Raw genomic sequence first — 18,131 nt, 5'->3', positions numbered from 1 at the left:
TTTTCTTTTGCATTTCCTCATTTTATGTTCATTCCAAAGAAATAGATTTGAAACCTTTGTATAACAACTTACACAGAAGACTATCAGGATATCCAAAAGCGAAGGACAGTGTCCTACAGGTGAAGAAGAGAAGGGAGGGTGGAGTGGGTGTGTCAGAAGGATAGCAGCAAGAGTGAAAGGGAATGTTTACAAGATTGTAGTTAGACCTGCTAGGATGTGTGTACAGAGGCGGTGGTATAAAGGATGCTGAAGGTGGAGCTTCCAGGCAGGAGGAAAAGAGCAGGGCCACAGAGAAGACTGATGCAGGCGATGCAGAGTGAGAGAGGAGAGCGAGTGCTCACACACATACCTGTGTCAACACACCTGTCAGTCAAAGCAACCACTCCCCTCACTTCACTGTCTCTTTCTGAGACAGCCTCAAGTGGCTTAAAGAGGAACAGCAGTTCTCTTTTTTTTGCCGCTTCCTTGTTGGCTTCATTTTTAAATCAAAAATGCAAGAAACAATTTAATTAATCACTGTTCTTCACTTAATTCCTTAACTTATTATAAAAAATAAATAAAAACTTTTCTGCTGTCTCACCTCTGTCAGTTCTCATGCTGTTGCAAGAACAGCATGATCATCACCTCTTTTTAACCTACCGTAGTCTCAGCAACTTTGTCCCATAGCTTGCACATCCTTTCCACCTCCATCTTTCTTCTCAGCCACCTGATACATACCTTTCCTCCTTCCTTAAAAGCCAGCCTAAGAAATGTGATTTTATAATTGCCCGATAAAGTAAACTGCCATTTTCAAAAATGTTATCATCCAAATTCATGCAGCGTGGCTAAATTAAGAATGAATTACAAACCCTGGCTTCTTTGCTAACATGATTAACAGCTAAATACTATCATAGTGGAGGTGTAACATTACTGCTAAAATAGCTCATATGAACCCTGATACTGACCTATGTATTTATCAAAACAAATGTTCCGATATTACAAAGAAAACTAATGGTTGCTTTTTACAGTATTAGCCAAGGGCGTAGATTTGGTTTTGGCATTGGTGGGGACGGATGATTCAACCACTGAACTCTGCCCTGTTTCTTATTTTTTTCCTTTTTGTCTTTGCTTCTTGATAAAAAAAAGGAGAAATATACTTGCCTACATATGCTATTCTACATGCTTTTAAACCATTTAAAATCACAATTCATAGTTTTATACAGTGGGGCAAAAAAGTATTTAGTCAGCCACCGATTGTGCAAGTTCCCCCACTTAAAATGATGACAGAGGTCAGTAATTTGCACCAGAGGTACACTTCAACTGTGAGAGACAGAATGTGAAAAAAAAATCCATGAATTCACATGGTAGGATTTGTAAAGAATTTATTCGTAAATCAGGGTGGAAAATAAGTATTTGGTCACCTCAAACATGGAAAATCTCTGGCTCTCACAGACCTGTAACGTCTTCTGTAAGAAGCTTTTCTGTCCCCCACTCGTTACCTGTATGAATGGCACCTGTTTGAACTCATCATCTGTATAAAAGACACCTGTCCACAGCCTCAAACAGTCAGACTCCAAACTCCGCCATGGCCAAGACCAAAGAGCTTTCGAAGGACACCAGGAAAAGTATTGTAGACCTGCACCAGACTGGGAAGAGTGAATCTACAATAGGCAAGCAGCTTGGTGTGAAAAAATCAACTGTGGGAGCAATCATCAGAAAATGGAAGACATACAAGACCACTGATAATCTCCCTCGATCTGGGGCTCCACGTAGTGATGGCCAAATGAAGCTTTCTGAAGCACTGAAGCTTGTATTGAAAAACGGTTCATTACTCGAAGCTTTTCAACACAGTCCTGTTTGGTGACATCTGGTGGACAAAAATACAAAGAGCAGCTTGAATCCACAAAATAAAACCAACTGCTTCATTATGATTGCCCACTCTACAGAGTGGAGTTTTGTCTGATATTGGGCCGCTGTTGTGTTGCTTTGAACGTGTATTTTTTGGTGGTTAAAAAAAAGTGTTTTATTTGTTTAATAAATCGTTTTGACCAGTAAACTCTCCTTGTTTAAATATGCACCATGGTGTGGTCTTCCTTTGCTTGTGACTTCTTGATGTTAGTAAATACAATAATTGAAAAATACCACGTTACATATAATATATACATATAATAATGTACAACACATTATGGAGTATGCTTCTGCTCTGAGGTCCTGCCTCCATGCACTTATGCAATTAATCACTAGACAGGTGTATCTATAAATAATATTATATTAGGGAAATTTTCCCAGACATATTTTTGACCTGGGGGTAGAATTGATTGTGAAATGGAAAGGAAAAATGCTTATGAAATTGCAAATTAAAAACATGATGCATTGACGGTAACCCTTTTTCATTTTTATTTAAAAAGAGAATTTGTTCTAATGTGCGATGGCCGAACCTGTTCCTTTTCGTGGAGATCATTTATCCTGCCTTAAGGAAAATCCCTTCACATGGCCCAGAGGAGGCTGGAGTGCAGAGAAACTGGTAGAGATGCAGTTTTACAGTCTACCTGGGCCCCACCAACTATCAGCTAAAGAGAATAAATAAATTCAATTGCTGCACATTTGGCAGACTAACATTTTCAGATTAATTAAACAATAATATATATATTTTTACAACATTACATGTAAAGAGTCAAGTGAAAGTTTTTCTAAAGTTATTTAATGATATTTATATTATGGAGGCAGATTTTTGACATTTTACCTTTTTCCCGTTTTCAGATATAATAAACACGCACAAAACAAAAGTAAACGGCCAGAACACAAAGCTGTAAAACCCACCCGATTGACAAAAATCAACTCAAAATTCTCCCACACAACAGAACCTCCTCTATATTCCTCGCTGGCTCCAAATCTCTCAGTGGAATGATCAGTGGTTCGCTGTCACCATCAAAACACTCCACAAATCCCGTGAATGATTCGCTTCCTTATAAACCATTGAATCAGACATCGAAGCAGTTAGGTTCTAAATGAAGCTTCGGACGTCACTGATCACGTGACTCTGGCCAAACGAATCAAGCTTCGATACAGTGCTTCTGAAGCAGTGTGTTGATTTTTTTGACACACGCGCCGGAGCTTCAGCTTCAAGCGGGCCATCACTAGCTCCACGCAAAATCTCATCCCGTGGGGTCAAAATGATCATGAGAACGGTGAGCAAAGATCCCAGAACCACACGGGGGGACCTGGTGAATGACCTGCAGAGAGCTGGGACCAAAGTAACAAAGGTCACCATCAGTAACACACTACAACGGCAGGGAATCAAATCCCGCAGTGCCAGACGTGTTCCGCTGCTGAAGCCAGTGCATGTCCAGGCCCGTCTGAAGTTTGCCAGAGAGCACATGGATGATACAGCAGAGGATTGGGAGAATGTCATGTGGTCAGATGAAACCAAAGTAGAACTTTTTGGTATAAACTCAACTCGTCGTGTTTGGAGGAAGAAGAATACTGAGTTGCATCCCAAGAACACCATACCTACTGTGAAGCATGGGGGTGGAAACATCATGCTATGGGGCTGTTTTTCTGCCAAGGGGACAGGACGACTGATCCGTGTTAAGGACAGAATGAATGGGGCCATGTATCGTGAGATTTTGAGCCAAAACCTCCTTCCATCAGTGAGAACTTTGAAGATGAAACGAGGCTGGGTCTTCCAACATGACAATGATCCAAAACACACCGCCCGGGCAACAAAGGAGTGGCTCCGTAAGAAGCATTTGTGTTGTGATATTTTGATACCATGGTAGCATTTACAGGATATTGTTTTATAGTGATATTATACAGGAAAACTGTTACTCAATAAGGCCCATTTACTAGTTGTTTTTCTCTTTCTCTCTGACCCATGTATTAATGTGTAAGAATCACAGGATGGTACCTCAAGGTTGAAAACACCACAGAGATCACTCCCTTACTCCCATCCTCCCTTTTTCTTTATCTCTTAGAAAAAGGCTTGTTAAAGGCCAGGTGGTTCGTTTCAGAATTCACTAATGAAAGAACTCTGTATTCTATGTCTAGGAGTGTATTTTGCTGGGATGATCATAAATTGTAGCTGAACTGATAAACTACACACAGGATACTTCTTTGCTCACAAGGAAGGAAGACGTTTCCTTATTTGGTCTGTACCGGTTTGAACTGAGAATCTGCTGACACACGAACCTTTTTCCTCTATATAAGCTGTTGTATGATAAATAAACCTTTGAGTCGATTTGGGAAGGCAACCTGAAGCAGTCTGTGTTTCCTTGTTCTCCCAAGCTGCTCCCGACGTTGTAACTAACCCAGCTGAGCGGCATACCTGAGTGTTACTTTGAATAATTAGGAATCTTATAAGGAAAGGACAAAACTCTGCTTATCGGTGCTCACGCCTTGGAGGGAAACCGGGACGGAGATTTTCTCTTCAATTTGAAAGTCCTGGAGTGGCCTAGCCAGTCTCCAGACCTCAACCCCATAGAAAATCTGTGGCGGGAGTTGAAAGTCCGTGTTGCTCGGCGACAGCCCCAAAACATCACTGCTCTCGAGAAGATCTGCATGGAGGAATGGGGCAAAATACCAGCTACTGTGTGTGCAAACCTGGTAAAGACCTATAGTCAACCTTTGACCTCTGTTATTGCCAACAAAGGTTATGTTACAAAGTATTGGGTTGTATTTTTGTTATTGACCAAATACTTATTTTCCACCCTGATTTACGAATAAATTCTTTACAAATCCTACCATGTGGATTCATGGATTTTTTTTTCACATTCTGTCTCTCACAGTTGAAGTGTACCTCTGGTGCAAATTACTGACCTCTGTCATCATTTTAGGTGGGGGAACTTGCACAATCGGTGGCTGACTAAATACTTTTTTGCCCCACTGTATGTGAATTATATAATGTTAAATTACTATTAAAGAAATGACTAAGTATTTTAGGCTTTAGTTTACTTCAGCCATATTCCATATAAATCAGGTATCATACAAAAATAACAATAGCTTCAAATACAGTCATGACAATAAAAGAATATGACTTTAAGGACTTAACAACATTACTTCAGTTATAGTGCACCAACACCTGTTATAGCACTAAGGGAACACTGAATGACCTGGTGGTTTTTGTCCATAAAACTACTCATCTAAGATTATCACAAAGTAAAAGATCTCTCAGCAAAATTATGCAACATTTTAGGCACTACTGCCCCGATCAAATCAGTGAGCTGGGATTTCTTATTCTAAACAGGAACTACTGTTACAGCTACTGGTGCCCCACACAACAACTCAATGTCCACTATGTGAAGGAGCCAAACACATGCCTTCTCCTCTCATTAACTGAGATAAACTGCTGGCATATTTGTTTTACATCTATACTGTCCAGTCTCTCCTGGTGGACATGGCATACAGCAGCATTGTTTAATCTCATTTGAGTCATTGTTAACCGTAGCCATCTTTTTAGTCTTCTGAGAGCACTGAAGCTTCTTTCAGCCTCAGTACCTGCGTTTTATCCTCAGATTAAAATTATTATTATGTGCTTGATGTGCCTCACCTTTGGCCCTGGCTCTTCCCCTCTGACTGCACTAGGACATATTGCCACCTGATAAAATAACACATTGATTCGTGCCATATAAAAAGTGAGACATGTCAATTCAGATTCTTTGTCAAATGTACACTAATGAATATATTTACATCAGCAGCCTAACAATTGTTATGATAATAAATACTAGTTAATCTATAGCACCAAATCATCAGTCAGTCACCTGTGACCTCGCCTCTTCACCTCTGTCAGAGCTACAACATGGCAGAGCTGCCTCTGTCACCTGATAAATAACAGTGAGACATTCCAAATACATGCAGTCACACATGTGCTTCAAATACAGTAATGAACCAACAAGTCATCATCCAATTCCACCTGTGATCTTGTATCACCATTACTCTCTGAGCTCTGTGTTGGTTCTTCTGTCACCTGACAAATAGGACAAACATGACAATAAGAATAAAATGTGTAGCTGCTTCAGTGTTTCTGTCACTTTGTGCAGATCTTGACTCATCAGTAATGTTTGTAGGGTGAGTGCATTTGTAAAACAATTTGTGCAAACTGCACTACAAGGTGGAATATTTGTAAAATCATGACTACCTCATGATATATTGTCTCAAAAATTAACCCTGTGAATATGTCAGTGCCATTAGGATGAAATTATTGTGTCACCAACATTTTAACGTTAGACATATAATTTTAACAGCCTCTGTAAACTAATATCCTGGCTGCTCGAGGCTGCCGTTTTCTCTGACAGTTTCAATCAAAATTAGAAATGCTACTCTGAGACTGAGAGAACTAATAGTGCCGCCTGTTGTGCAGTAGGACTCTTTCTGCACCACTGGGTGAATGAGACATTGACAGATCGTTTTTTTTTTTCTTTCTATCGGGTTTGTTTTTCTTTACTCGAAGAGATCAAATTATTGGTGGGGACAATTCAATAATCGCTGGACATGTCCCTTCCGTTCATGCCAAATCTACGCCCTTGGGGTCCGCCTCTTTCTTGCTCCAGAAACAGTTCACTAAAAGTCAAGGGTGACATTGGTCATACACACAACACACCGAGTGCCTTAGTGACAGGAGGGTCTGGAGCACTTTTAAAGCGCACCCAAGAAATCCTGGAGGTGACTGAAATTCAAATTCCAACAGCAGAATGAGTTCTTAATTTTACTACAAGCACAGATCTAAAAGTGGCAGAGTGAACTCTTTAGGCCCTTTAGACTTATCTGACAAGAGAAAGAATCGAGTCTAAGCAAATATTCAGATGTCAGAAACTTTAGTAGACCAGTTTTACTTGGAACGCTTCTCTGTTCATTCATATATCTGTCTTGCGTAAAAAAAAAAAGTGCGTAAAAAGCTTCCTACAGTCCTAACAAGGACTGTTTTTTGTTTGTTTTGTTTTGTTTTTTAAAGAGGAGGAATCTTTCAGGTTCTACTGCTACTGCCTTGGGTGTCAGCGACTCTTCTCTGGTGCATTGAACTATTGCCAGCATTTCCCCAACAATCCATCAACCTCTGGCCACCCTGGGAGAAAAAAAAGAGTTTGTTTGCCATTGTCTTTAAATTATTAAGTATCACAATTGTAATTAGATCATAATTACCTGATCACTCCCAAGATTTTCTCTGAAATGCTTGACAAGAGTAGAAGAAAAAATTAGAATATAAGTGAGTACTGTACTCTGACAGGAATTAAACTTTCAGTTTCAGACAACGATTAGACAATTCTTAAAAAAACAAGTGGACAGAGCCTTTTAACACTTAACTTTTAACACTCTGATCATTATATGAAATGTAATGATTTATCATCGTTGTTTTTCCAATAAATCTCATTTCCTAGTGTAAGGATGTTGGAGGGCAAAAAAGAAAAAAGTTTTACCAACCGGTAGGACCTGCACTCTGAACTCGATTACTTCCGCCTAGAATCGATAGCAGAGCGGAGGCTGTCGCTGATGCAACACTGACCGGTCCGTTCAGCCGGTTTCTCTCACCCAGGACTCTTTGAAAGGAGACGGTTTTGAGGTAAGTCGGCTACTGTGCAGTGTGATTTTACCGTAGAACGACATTGCTGTGAGATAAACAAAAAAAATGTAGCAATTAGAAAAAAGCAGCTGAATCGATTATAACCACAGGAGATAGGTAACGTTAGCTGCACATGGTTTTCTCGCTAATTAGATCCTTCATTCATCGGTGGAAGTTAGCTAAATTTATAGGCTACATGCTGAATTTTAGCAAATTTACCGGGGAAAGATGTGCTTTTTCATTTTTATTTTTGGGTTAATTGCGTCTTTTTCAAAACTACCGTTATGTTCATTGGCTAGCCTGCACAGCCTATGGAGCATCAAAGTGAAGTTTATTACATGAATACGGCTTATAGACGGCAAACTGAGCTGCAGTATTTTTAATTTTTTAAAACGCGCAAAATCTATATGCATTACTGTTTTGTTTCAGTGGAAAAAAACATGGCAGTCAGGCGAATGTTAGTCATACCCGTCTGTAGCCAAGATCAACAATAAACCGAAAGCAATTTAACTGGAACTCCCTTATTAAGAACCCCAGGAGGATGACCACTGTGCTTGTGTTATAGTCGGAGTACCCAGCGCCATGGCAGATCAGCTGAGTCCAGATGAGAAATTTAACCTCATCACCAGGAACCTCCAGGTGGGACACGCAGGCAGCTGCTCATTGTTACTGGAGCATACAGGTCACACTCACATGTTTCTGCTCGTGTGTGTGTATTGCAGGAGGTCCTTGGAGAGGAGAAGGTGAAGCAGGTCCTTCAGGAGAGAGCGCTCAGGGTTTACTGGGGCACAGCAACCACTGGCAAACCCCACGTAGCTTACTTTGTCCCCATGTCTAAGATAGCAGACTTCCTCAAAGCTGGATGTGAGGTGGGTGTGGCAGAGCTGACTATGGTTTTATTTGTAGTTGCTATTAAATTAAAACAGCCTTTTTACTCCCTCTTCTACCTTTCCTTAGGTCACTGTTCTGTTTGCAGACTTGCATGCTTACCTAGACAACATGAAAGCTCCCTGGGAGCTGCTGGAGCTCAGGGTCAAATACTATGAGCAGGTTATCAAGGCCATGCTGGAGAGCATCAGTGTGCCTCTGGATAAACTCAAGTTTGTCAAAGGAACTGACTTCCAGCTCAGCAGGTCTGTTTGCTGATTCAGAGGCTGATCTGACATCCACTCGTTCAACTTTACAGTCTCTTAAAACTTGCCTGTAGCTGCAGCTCATACTGAACATGTAGGTGTTACCATGTTTTCCAGGGAGTACACTCTGGATGTGTACCGCCTGTCCTCCATGGTGACAGAGCACGATGCTAAGAAGGCTGGAGCTGAGGTGGTGAAACAGGTGGAGCATCCTCTCCTGAGTGGTCTGCTGTACCCCGGCCTACAGGTAGTAATGCTGTTCATAGAATTGAGACGCTGGTGTCATCACACTGTGACAATGCAGTAGTTGAAGTTTCTCAGATGTGTCCGTGTCACAGCTTAGTATTATTCACAGTAACCGTATCTTGTGTTTTTCCTCATGCCCTCAGGCTCTGGATGAGGAGTATTTGAAAGTGGATGCTCAGTTTGGAGGTGTTGACCAGAGGAAGATTTTCACTCTGGCAGAGAAGGTATCCTACACCTTTGCACATTTACAGAGGTTTTTCCTTTAGTTTTAGCTCAAGTCCTCTGCAGCCTCCCAGCAGCGCACAGCTGCTAATGACTCTTTAGTCATTAGCAGCACTAATGTACTGGATTCCTTTGAATCCAGTACATTAGTGCTGTGACTTATCATACCTTCCACAATAACACTGGTATATCTTGTGAAACTGGTGATATAGTGATACATTTCTGTTTGCTAGTGTGGGCAGCAATGGCCTAAGCCCACTTATGTCTGAGTGCGAGAGCGGTGTGTGAGCTTCCAATGACGATTTGTTACCTAAAAAGGGAGCAGCTGTATGCCAATAGTGTGGTAGTGGTTTGCCTGTAAGCGGCACGCACTTTGCAAACTATGAAAGTAAACGGTAAACATCAAACCGGTTTCACTACTTGATGCAAAAACGCACTGAGAATATGAAAACAAAGTTGAAGGAGGAAATCCGCGAGAGATATAAAAATATCTCTTATAATATATAAGATGAGGAAAATAGTGGACAATACCTCCCACCCACTCCATGACGTGCTGGCTAGTCACAGGAGCACGTTCAACGATAGACTGAGATTCCACAAATGCACCACCGAGTGACAAAAGAAATCATTCCTGCTTGTGGCTTATATCCCAGTACAACTCGTCCATCTAAGGCACAGTACAAAGTCAATAGTTACACCCTTTTTAAACATGTTCTAAAGTGAAAGTAACAAATAAACCAACTTTACTGGTTAGAGTTAACTGTCAGTCATATATATTTCATCTCTGTGATATTCTGGATATTCATAATTGAGCTATTTGTATATATTATATTACATCCAGAGAGGAATGGGATGTTCATTTACTTTCCTCTTCCTGCACTCTTATGAATGTAGTGTGCTGTAGGGATTACTTTTTTAACCCCGAAGTTAGCCTGACTTTGATGCTTCAAAGGTCGTGGTGCTCTCACAAAAAGCCAAACGAGTTTTTCTGTTATAGAAGATGTAGAACATTTATTCTGTTATTATCAGAGCGTCAGATCCAGTTCTTTACCTTTCTGAGAATTTTAAGGTTTTCTCTCATGTCAGCTTCTATATTTAGTTACATGTGAAAGTGTGATAACAGACTAGTACAGAATTGATAACGTTCAGCTGTTCAAGCTTTTAACCTGTGTTGTTCGGCAGTACCTGCCCTCTCTCGGCTACGCTAAACGTGCCCACCTGATGAACCCGATGGTGCCGGGGCTGACGGGGGCTAAGATGAGCTCTTCAGAAGAGGTAAGGTCATATAAACTTAGTTTGTCATGGAAGGAAGTGATTGGAGTTCAAGATTTTGACGGGAAATTTTCTCAACACTCCGTCCATCTTCATTTTATTATCTGTTTTTGCTTCCAGGAATCGAAAATCGATCTCCTGGACTCCAAAGAGGATGTAAAGAAGAAGCTGAAGAAGGCTTTCTGTGAGCCGGGCAACATCCAGAACAATGGAGTTCTCTCTTTTGTCAAATATGTCCTCTTCCCTCTACGAGGAGGTAGAAACAATTTTTCAATCTCTTCCTGCAACCTGGCTTCAGACTTCCTTTTTTTTCGGCAAATCAATTTGAATAATCAAATGAGTTGATCATTTGTACTGTTGTGTTTCAGTGTTCTCCATCAAGAGAGATGCAAAGTGGGGCGGAGACAAAGTTTACAGTGTGTTTGAGGAAGTGGAGAAGGACTTCGTTGCAGAGGTGAAGGACGCCTTAACTGGTTTATTTGAACAATGAAGTCTTCCCGTAACGAGCTCTGGTTTAACCTGTAGTTAACTGCTGTTTATAGATGATCCACCCTGGAGACCTGAAGGCCTCTGTGGAGGATGCACTAAATGAGCTACTGGACCCAATTAGAAAGAAGTTCGAGTCTCCTGAGCTCCGTAAACTTACCAGCAACGCCTATCCTGATCCCTCAAAGACAAGTCAGTGTCAAACCGTGTGGCTGCTGTGGCTTAAAGCGGGAGTGGCTTCATACTGAGACTTAATGCTGTCTTACTTGTGTGTTATTAGAAGCAGGAGGGAAGGGCGTTAAGGCCGGAGGAGGAGGAGATGGTGGTGGAGGAGAGGACGATGAGCTGGCTCCATCCAGACTGGACATCAGAGTGGGAAAGATCCTCAGTGTGGAGAAGGTAAGTTATTGTCATTTCATTATAATCAGAACTTTTACATCATTGGATAATCACTGTGGAACTTAAAAATAATTTCCCCCCTCTGTAGCATCCAGACGCTGAGTCTCTGTACCTGGAGAAGATCGATGTAGGAGAGCCTGAGCCGAGGACGGTAGTCAGTGGGCTGGTGGCCTACATTTCACAGGAGGACCTGCAGGACAGACTGGTGTTGGTGCTGTGCAATCTGAAACCCCAGAAGATGCGTGGGATCGAGTCTCAAGCCATGCTGCTGTGTGCCTCTATGTGAGTTTCATTTTTGGGGGCTGGGTTGTTTTGTTTTTTTGCACAAAGTGAAATTTAGCTTAAATTTCCAACTCCTCCGATCTCTGTTTGTTTTCCAGTGAGGGCGAGCCCAGAAAGGTGGAGCCTCTGGATCCTCCAGAAGGTTCGTTGCCAGGGGACAGGGTCTTTGTGGAAGGGTATGAGTCAGGCAAGCCAGATGATAGACTTAACCCAAAGAAGAAGGTGTGGGAGAAACTCCAGGTATGTTTCTTTATGTATGTTTAACGTTAAACCGCTGTATTTTTCCCCCTCTACTAAAGAGCTAACATTTAAAGTACAGACTATAAAATCATGTGTGTTATCTGGTATTTTAGGTTGACCTAAAGATATCAGACGAGTGTGTAGCTCAGTGGAAAGACAAGCAGCTGATGACCAAACTGGGGCAGATCACATGTAAGACGCTCAAAGGAGGGAACATCAGTTAAACACGCAAACGCTGAAGCTGCTCCTGCTCGCCACAGCAACAGTACTTCCATCGAGTCGCCATGGCAGCAGCATCGAGCTTCATCTGGATGTTTCCTGAAGAGTGACGGCACATGATGCCTTGTGTCTTACATGTTTTAAACTCTCTTAGACAAATTCTGAAAACCTGATTCATTACTTTTCCTTTCTTTGAAGTTGTTTAGTGTTACTAGTACACATATGGGGGAAGAAAGGGCCTTTTCAGTTAAAGGACTCTGGTCTTTATAGCTTATTCGTGGAAGTAGCCAATGAAAAATATCTCGGGTTTCCTAAAAGGGACTGAACGTTTCCTTAGTTACCTGTTTTACTGTTTGCCTTCATGGTAAACTTGAACATCAGGACTGTGGCCAATCTGCCAAATCTGCTTACTAAGCATAGTTTTATGGGTTCCCAACATCCTATGTATCTAAAAATCAATATGCCTTGTACTATATGACGGTTGTATTTTGACTAATGTTGCACAGAAATCCAGATCTGAACATTAGTTGTTATAATCAAACCATGCATCATCATCTCTAATGTGTAATAAACACTGGTTGAAGTCTGAGTGAGAATATCATTTGTGATCCGTGAGAAAGTTTTTGAACTATGAACACAGGAAACAGTTTAATACACTTAAATTTTATTTATAGAAGTAATAACTGCACATATTTCTCTATAATCAGCAAAACAGAGATTTTTTTGACCCTGTGTGAGGAGTCCGTGTAATTCACTCATCAATGATTCTGAGAGGGGGAAAGTTTTGTGCAAATATATTGAGCTGTATTTGTTTTCCACCATAAAAAGGCTTACAGAGTTACAGAACATGTATTAAAGTGGACCCATCGTGCTCAGTTTCAGCTGCATGTCTTTATCAATGGATGAAGTAGTTTGCATGATTCACAGTTCAAAATAATAATGATTTTTTTTTTTTTTTAAACCCAGGCTTTAATTCATCAACCATCTGAAACAAGTTGTTTTTGTCTCTTTCCCCTCAGTTTAAGCAAACTTTCTCCTGATTGGCTGCTCCTTAACAGGCCTGTGTACTCAGTGCTGTGTGCCTGAGATTCCCCACTCTCACTTACATTAACATCCAAAACTAAAAAATGCCATCTGAAACTGAGGCGTGATGTCTGAGCTTTTGGTTCACAGGGATTACAATAATAGGTCCGCTTTTGAAAACACTGACATCCTGCTCCAGTGTAATGGTCCTCCAGGGCCAGTCACCCCAGTCGTAGCCCTAAAGGTGGTTTTCAGATGAAACAAATTCTTAAATATTTCATATTTGGTAGGAAAAGGTGACTGACAGTGCTACTGGTGAAAACAATCACACATAAATAAATAGGATACTGATGAGCTGGCTTTGCAGTCACCCAAGAATTGCTAAAAAAAAAAGAAAAAAAAGCATCTACTTGATATTTCACCTACTCCCGTATTTAGATGCTTTTATTCTGTTAAGTCTGAACTATTTAGCATATGTTGTTTACAAAAGTGCATCTCGGGAAAACAAAAACACTGAATTCTTAAGTATGCGGCATCCCTTTTTGACAAATGCTTTCCACACCAAAAAGCGTGAATGATGCTAAGCTCAGTAATTTCTTCACTCAGTCTAAGTAAGGAATGGATATCCTGTCCTACAGTGGATGCTTTTGTCAGACAATATTGCAATATATATAATACAAGAGGAGGGGGAAACAGACCATCTATGTACAGAAATGCTTTTTTTTTCGAAGACAAGTCGTTTTCTCTGAGTTGAAATTACAACTACCTAATGGAACCTCTGGGAGGCGATCTAACACAAGCTAAATATTTGCAATTCAGCCAATGTACAGTGCTTCACCCTGAGGGGCCTCAGTAGGACATAAACTATATTTTTAGAAAAATACTCCAGAATAAAGCTATTTTAAGAAATTGGGAGTGATACTTTTTTTTTTTTTTGCATAAATATTAAGGAAGGCCAATACAGGCTAAGGCTTTTTGGAGGAAATGCACACAAACACTTAGTTAATGTCTCTTAATGCCAGTCAGTCTCTCTTGTGAGTTGTCCTTTTTCTGTTCCTCTGGTATCAGCCTGGTTCTTGTTTAATCACCAAAGAAGTCTTTCAGAACAGTGTTTCAATTGTGTCCGCTGTTACTCTGGTTGCTGGAGGGGGAAGACAAGTGGTGGTTAGACATTATAGCATCACCATAATACAGTTACAGGAACACGCTTGATGAGTATTCCTTCCTAATCTAATCGAATTACTGAGACATGATCACGAGCTTCAGGTTACGGTTAATTAAAGCACATGCTTGCGCATTTAACTGGAGAAAAAAAAAGTCTGTAGGCAAACCAGCAGCATCTGTACTGGGCTTGTGCCGGAGGTGACTCTTATTCTGCAACCTCTGCTTTGCATTCTGCTTTTTCATGGCAAGAGTTGGAAGAGTTATTTATTCATGCTGGTACAGAACAAACCTTGAAGCTGTTGCAAACTCAGCAGCAAAAACACCAATGAAGGCACAAATATAATGATAAACTTACTTGTTGTTTCAGACAGGTTTATTCCACTCCTATGTTCTCCTCCTACTACTGCTCCATTCCCTTTGACATTGACCTCCATCTTTGACAAAGAATTCGGAAGACTCGGTGAAGAGTTGATGCTGCTTTGCGTCGGCTTCTTGGCTACAGGTGGAGGAACTTTATCACACTTCACTCCATCAAATGTAAACACAGCAGCCTTGGATTGATCGGACACTTGCATGAGCTCAGCTGCCAAGCTTTGCTTTAGATTTGCCTGAGCGTCAGGGGATGAGGCAGTCTCTATGACAACCTTTTTTGTGCTCCTAGAGAAGATAAAGCTAGCAGTAGAAGCTGGAGACTTGTGCATGTCATATCCTTCGTGTGATTTCCGTGGCAAAGCTCCTGGGTCACTGACGCAGCTGTATGTCGATGATTTCACACCCAGTTTGGAGGGCAGACCATCTCTTGAAGACATTGCTGCAGTTTTCATTCGTATGGCTTCCTGTAAGCGCATTGAAGGACTGGTCATTGTCACAGAGGATGATTTAATGGCCTGAGGGGGAGATTTCAGTGACAAAGACTTGCGGATGGGTTTTTGAGGAATGTTTTGAGATCCTTGGATAGAAACTGGGGAATTATCCTTAACTGGTGCTTCCTCATTTGTGGACTTGTCCTCTGGCGGACTTTGCACCTGATCTTCGGTCATGTTGACTGATCTCAGGCGAACCATTTGAAGCAGGGAAGGGGTGACAAGAGGTATGTTAGCATCCTCTTTGGGAATGGGAACACTTTTGTGGCGGGAGAGGAGCTCCTTGGTCCTGGCATCTCGATTTGCTAGGCTGGAATGTCTTCTGAAATTAACTCCATGAGTTAAATTATCTGACGGTAGAGGAGGCGCTACAGGCACAGTCAGAGCTGAAAACTGAGTACTGATGGACACAGGGGGAGCTTCAATTTGCAGAGAACCTCGCTTCTGGAAACTGCCGGGAGGATCTACAGCTGTGTTTGGTACTGGGCTTTCTGCTCTTTTCATACTTGGTATAAGAGGCGATTCCACTGGTGGAGGCAATACAGTCTCTAAAACAGATGAAGAAATCTCCTCAAAAGCTATAGATTTTGGAACCTGCACGTCAATCACTGGTTCTGTGTCGTTTATAACTGGTTGTGGAACAACTGGGTGCAAATCTGAACTCTGTACAGTCTGCACATTAGGGTTGCCCAACTCTGTGACGCAACCAGCCATCACATCTGGTGCACTGTCGGTTATGATGGATGGAGGAGGAGGTGGAGGAAAGTCAACCTCATCCACTCCATCAAATACAGAGTCCCCTTCCAAAGGAGGTGGTGGAGGTGGCCAGGAGGACTCTACAATGTGGATCTCCTCCTGTACCCTTTGTAAATCATTTGGAGGTGTAGATACTGCTGAGGGAGGTGTTTTCCTTGATAGAGGCGGTGTCGGGTGGTATGCTGGGGGAGGGGTAGGTGGCGGAGAAAACTTATTGATTCTGGGGACCTCTATTGAAAGTGTTTGCATGGACTGGACTTCACTTCTGTCCATCTCAGCCTTGCTCTCGTCAAATAAAGCTGTCACACCTTTCTCTAAAGACATGTAGTTCTCCACAGATATAGTGACCTCTGCTGTGCCACTCGTTACATTGTTCTCTTTCTCCACTGACTTCTCCGCCAAGACCATTTCCCCTTTGTGCAGTAGTGTCATGGGTTTCTTCATGACAGGAGGGGGATCTTTCTTTGGAGTTGTCCCTTGACTCTCTGGCTCCTTCATTACAAAGCTACTACTCTGTTCTTGCTGCTGAACATCTACGCTTGCTTTTCTTTTGTCCTGGACGAAAGATGTTTCTTGTTCTGGATATTCCTTACCCTCCTGCACCACATGAACTCTGTCAGGATGCATTGTTGATAGTAACTCAGGCTTTGCTTGAGTTTTGGACAGTTCTATGATAGGTTTGTCTGTAGCTGTTTGAATTTGATCCAAAACCTGCATCTCTTTCCTAGTTTCAGTCTGGGTTCCTGTGTCGTTACTTGTGCTTTCCTGTACTTGTGCTGCTTTTTGTTTAACATTAGGGCAAGGCCCACAGAGGAGCTCCAAGGTGCGTCTGCTGTGGACCCATGTCTCTGGAGGAGGAGGACATGGTGCTTTGACTTTAGGAGGTGGTGGGATGTTCAATAGCTCATTTACTTCCTCTCTAAAAGTTGAGGTATTGTTCTTCAGTGCAAGGTCTTTTGTAGCAACAGTTGGTGAAGATCCCTGTGGAGGCTGATTTGAGCTACACACAGAAACTTCTGTATTGGCAAGCTCAGATGTTCCAGATGATAAAGACGTAACTGAGGATGAAGGAGATGCTGCTGAGGATGAGGCTCGCGACGCTGATCTTTCCGGCTTGACTGGTTTCTTCTTCTGCTTCTCTGGGGAGGTTGGGGAGATCCCTTTTGGAGAAAGTGTTGGCGTGCCACTCTGACTAGAATAACCACTAGATGGAGAAATGGTCCGTTCAAATTTCCCATCCTCTGGTGGAACTTTCTGTGGGGAGGAACTAGATTCTGGAGATAGCCCATCTTCATTTGAAGATGCCTTAGCAGAACTCAGAGGATTGGTGGAAGAATCTGGAGAGCTTGACCTAAGGAAGTTTGATACATCTTCAGGTATCTTAGTGCTATTTGTAGAAACCAACTTTGTCTCATCCTCTGGTACAATATTCTCTCTAGTAAATGTCACCTCCCCAGAAGCAGAGTCATTAAGACTTTTGTTATCCACAATAACCACCCTGGAGTTACCTCTAATCTTATTACTGTGCAGAGAGTTTGATCTACGTGGTGGTGCTGGAGGTTGCTTGGTCTTCATAACTGAAAGGCTACGTTTCTTTTTATTCTTTGCTTCTTCTCCAGCAGCCACCGCCACCGATTCACCAGATTCTGTTGCTGGTCTTGTAACAAGGTTTTCACCTTTACCGCTAGGGCTGCTAATCGCATGAACAGAGCTACGGAAACTAACAAGGTCCTGATCCCCAGCAGTTTGTTTGGTTTGCCCATTTAGACATACTCTCTGTGAAGAGTTACTGCTTTGTGTGCTACCCTTGGAGGACAGTGGGGATGAGTTTGAAATAATGGTCTCAGAAGACTTTGACTCACTCCAGTTTGACCCTGAAGCTGATGTGGCCAGTGTGGAGTCATTGTGATAATGGTTTGTCTGGGAAGTGTCACCATCTGATCTTCTGGATAGCAAGGGGCTGACTGCCGAGTCCCCAGATGCCAGGCTGCTTTTGCTTACAGTGCGAACACTGCTGCCATGGTTGACACTGCTGCCATGGTTGACACTGCTGCCACGAGTCCGGCTGGTACTGCGGTCAATCTCAATGAATTCAATCGATGCTGGCATTACAGCATTAGGAATGATTGTAGACAAGTAAGTGGCCTGTGGAGAGATAGACATCACTGGCCCCTGAAAGAAAACAGAAAATGTTTCATATGTAAATGTGACAAATTGCCAATAATCAACTAGGAATTAAAAACAAAGTTCACACAACTAATTTAAAGACAGTTTTCTTATCTAACAGCTTGATTT

General features: G+C 41.9%; 2 protein-coding genes across 7 annotated transcripts in view; one reads left to right on the top strand and one right to left on the bottom strand.

Annotated features, from left to right (window-relative positions):
• Positions 1 to 7,400: 7,400 nt before the first annotated feature.
• yars1 (tyrosyl-tRNA synthetase 1) lies at positions 7,401 to 12,619 on the top strand. The gene is made up of 14 exons (XM_026155691.1): positions 7,401 to 7,531; positions 8,097 to 8,170; positions 8,254 to 8,400; positions 8,489 to 8,664; positions 8,782 to 8,911; positions 9,054 to 9,134; positions 10,315 to 10,407; positions 10,525 to 10,660; positions 10,773 to 10,858; positions 10,947 to 11,082; positions 11,171 to 11,289; positions 11,378 to 11,571; positions 11,670 to 11,811; positions 11,925 to 12,619. The coding sequence occupies exons 2-14, from the start codon at positions 8,114 to 8,116 to the stop codon at positions 12,033 to 12,035; spliced, it is 1,608 nt and encodes a 535-aa protein (XP_026011476.1). The 5' UTR covers positions 7,401 to 7,531; positions 8,097 to 8,113; the 3' UTR covers positions 12,036 to 12,619.
• A 58-nt stretch (positions 12,620 to 12,677) lies between these two features.
• nhsl3 (NHS like 3) overlaps positions 12,678 to 18,131 on the bottom strand; it is a 39,911-nt gene continuing 34,457 nt past the window's right edge. For all 6 annotated transcript variants that reach the window (XM_026155687.1, XM_026155684.1, XM_026155688.1 and 3 more), the window contains 2 exons: positions 14,573 to 18,008; positions 12,678 to 14,194 (listed from right to left, as the gene is read on the bottom strand). In XM_026155687.1, coding sequence (XP_026011472.1) covers positions 14,154 to 14,194; positions 14,573 to 18,008 — 3,477 coding nt within the window. In that variant the 3' untranslated portion in view covers positions 12,678 to 14,153. The remainder of the gene's footprint in view (positions 14,195 to 14,572; positions 18,009 to 18,131) is intronic.

The sequence above is a fragment of the Astatotilapia calliptera genome, chromosome 22 (genome assembly GCF_900246225.1).
Source record: "Astatotilapia calliptera chromosome 22, fAstCal1.2, whole genome shotgun sequence".
In the NCBI taxonomy this organism is placed as follows: domain Eukaryota; kingdom Metazoa; phylum Chordata; class Actinopteri; order Cichliformes; family Cichlidae; genus Astatotilapia; species Astatotilapia calliptera.
The sequence above is the reverse complement of the archived record's forward strand: the minus strand, read 5'-3'. Positions and strand labels throughout refer to the sequence as shown.

What these genes read in the sequence shown, in the direction of transcription:
- yars1 (XM_026155691.1), top strand. Translation starts at nt 8,114, where the DNA reads ATGGCAGATCAGCTGAGTCCAGATGAGAAATTTAACCTCATCACCAGG. An exon ending in TTTTCACTCTGGCAGAGAAG is followed by an intron (nt 9,135 to 10,314) that starts GTATCCTACACC and finishes GTTGTTCGGCAG; the next exon opens with TACCTGCCCTCTCTCGGCTA. An exon ending in AGGTGTGGGAGAAACTCCAG is followed by an intron (nt 11,812 to 11,924) that starts GTATGTTTCTTT and finishes CTGGTATTTTAG; the next exon opens with GTTGACCTAAAGATATCAGA.